The 2,357-nt window shown below is 35.3% G+C and overlaps 1 protein-coding gene across 1 annotated transcript; it reads left to right on the top strand.

Annotated features, from left to right (window-relative positions):
• Positions 1-208: 208 nt before the first annotated feature.
• On the top strand, positions 209-1,848 carry LOC137815355 (uncharacterized). Its single transcript, XM_068618499.2, has 3 exons — positions 209-349; positions 573-725; positions 883-1,848. Exons 1-3 carry the CDS (start codon positions 209-211, stop codon positions 1,582-1,584), a joined length of 996 nt encoding a protein of 331 aa, XP_068474600.2. The 3' UTR covers positions 1,585-1,848.
• Positions 1,849-2,357: the final 509 nt, after the last annotated feature.

Raw genomic sequence — 2,357 nt, forward strand, 5'->3', positions numbered from 1 at the left:
TTTTATTTTTTATCAGCTTGTTGGTTTACCTATTAAAATTGTTCTTTTGTTGAGAACATAAATACTATAGGATAATGATTTAATCTCTGGACTTTCGTTGCGTCTCTGTGACTTGATCCCTTTGCTTTTGTTTCTGTGTGGTGTATTTTGGTTACGACTTTATGTGATGTTCTTTCTTCTTGCTTGTACGAAATCTCATTGGCAGAACATGAGTAGCGCAACTGGGCTTCCTGCAAGATCGAATAAGAGACCCCTTTATACTGAAGATTCAATGGCTGATTCAAACATTTTGCTAGCAAAACCTGAGAAACATCAAAAGAAAATTAAGGAAAATGATAGAACTGATACTGTAAGTTACTTCTTTTCCCTTTTTTTCACTGAAAACTTTAATTTGATTTAAGTCACACGTTTTCCTTGTCCTATTTTTCCTAGGCTGTGTTTGCATCTTTTACACTATGGCACTTTGAGCAATTAATGTTTGACAGTTCATGCTATTCTGTTGTTTCAACTTCCACTCAAACTTGATATGATTTTGATACATTTTAAAAAACTTTACAATTCTATTTTTCAAGCAAAACATGCGTGGCATGGTGGAGGAGCGTGTTGAAAGACCCAACAATTGCAGCAAGGGAGATTATGTCATGAATGAGCCAATTTCTAGACTTTTGGCTAGAAAACATGGAGAAGTTCAAGAAAAAGTTGACAAAACTGATAGAACTGATGCTGTAAGTTAATTTCTATTACGTCCTTTTTTTATGAGAGTTGGAGCACTTTGTATTCTCCTTTATTATTCTATTTATTTTTGGTTCTTCACTATTTATTCTTAGTCTTTCTGTTTCCTGACTCTTAATTTGTATTTTCTTCTCCATAACATCATCTCAGCCACTAATTAAACCATTAATGCTTGGAAACGCTGCATCTGCAACGGCAAAGCCTAAAGGTGGCCGCCATCTTGACATGGCTTGGCAATGGAATTCTCTGAGAGATATCAACAACAAGAGTGTTGTGACATGTGACTTTTGTCTGAAGACAACAACCGGGGGAATAACACGAGCGAAAAAACATCAAATGGGGATGCAGGGTGATGTTAGTTCTTGCCAAAAAATTCCACCCGAAATCAGGCTCAAAATTAGGGGAGCTTATGAAAACCAACAAACGAGTAGAAGAGATGCATGTGCTAAGAAAGTAAGGGTTAGCATTGCCAAATTCTTCCTTGAAAATGAAATTCCATTTAATGCTGCACGCTCTAAAAGCTTCAAGAAATTGATTGAAGTTGTTGGAACTTATGGTAAAGACTTGAATGCTCCAAGTTACCCTGAGTTGAAGGTTCGTTTACTGAAAAAGGAACTAGGGCAAACTCAAAATAAGTGTTCTAGCAAGTCTGATGCAACTGGGGATGGTGAGCCATCTGGACTCAATCCACTGCACACAATACCCACTATCATTGCTCCTGTTGAAGAGGAGAAGGAGGAAAAACATGATGAGAACTTAGTCAATCAACTGACCAAGCCTAAGGCGACTAAGGTGTATGCAAGGAGGAAAAACATGGTGAAAAGGTTGGATGATGCAGCCGACAAAGTTTAGGTGAGAAAAACTACTTAATCAACTGCCAAGCTATGGTGATAATGGTGATGAATGGGCTTGAATATGAGATTGGGATCATAAGATATACCATGAATGATCACAAATTCGTGTTTAGGTCTATTTGTACATAAATTAGTATCTGAGCTGTTTTTCTTGTAATTGTTTAGTGCCTTTTGTCATTCAACTTCGAAGTCAGTTTATTAAAGCTTTCTTTAATCTGTTATGTTTAAGAACCTTAATTTAGACGTGGCATATTGAAAGTCTTATCTGTCACCAAAATTATCAATGTCAAATTTGTATCTTAAATTCTCAATTATAAGGACTTTTATACTACATGATATAACTATTATGGGGAAGCACCGAATTAAAATAGATAAAACCAAATAAAAATTAAAACTATTTTGTAAGTGATAATAACATAAATTGCATGTATAAACCTGCTGGTGGTGGGGGATGCTTAGTCTATGGAACTCTAAGTGCTTCAGAATAGAAAAACACATAATGGGTAGGTAATTTATTTTGATAGGACGAATGGCATTAGATAAAAATCAACTTAATTGTGGTTAATGTTTATTCATCGTGCTTCTACACTGAAAAGAAAATTATGTGGGAAGAGCTAATAAGTGAAGAGAGGATATATATAGAACGTGTGCATAGTAGGAGATTTTAACATCATAAGAAAACAAGATGAAAGGATAGACATATCACAAAGTAGCACAAATAGACGGGTAATGGAGGAATTTAAAGCGTTTAAACATGGAACTCATTGATAT

The sequence above is a fragment of the Phaseolus vulgaris genome, chromosome 1 (assembly GCF_051622355.1).
Source record: "Phaseolus vulgaris cultivar YP4 chromosome 1, ASM5162235v1, whole genome shotgun sequence".
NCBI classification, from domain to species: domain Eukaryota; kingdom Viridiplantae; phylum Streptophyta; class Magnoliopsida; order Fabales; family Fabaceae; genus Phaseolus; species Phaseolus vulgaris.

What these genes read in the sequence shown, in the direction of transcription:
- LOC137815355 (XM_068618499.2), top strand. Translation starts at nt 209, where the DNA reads ATGAGTAGCGCAACTGGGCTTCCTGCAAGATCGAATAAGAGACCCCTT. An exon ending in AAAATGATAGAACTGATACT is followed by an intron (nt 350 to 572) that starts GTAAGTTACTTC and finishes CTATTTTTCAAG; the next exon opens with CAAAACATGCGTGGCATGGT. An exon ending in AAACTGATAGAACTGATGCT is followed by an intron (nt 726 to 882) that starts GTAAGTTAATTT and finishes ACATCATCTCAG; the next exon opens with CCACTAATTAAACCATTAAT.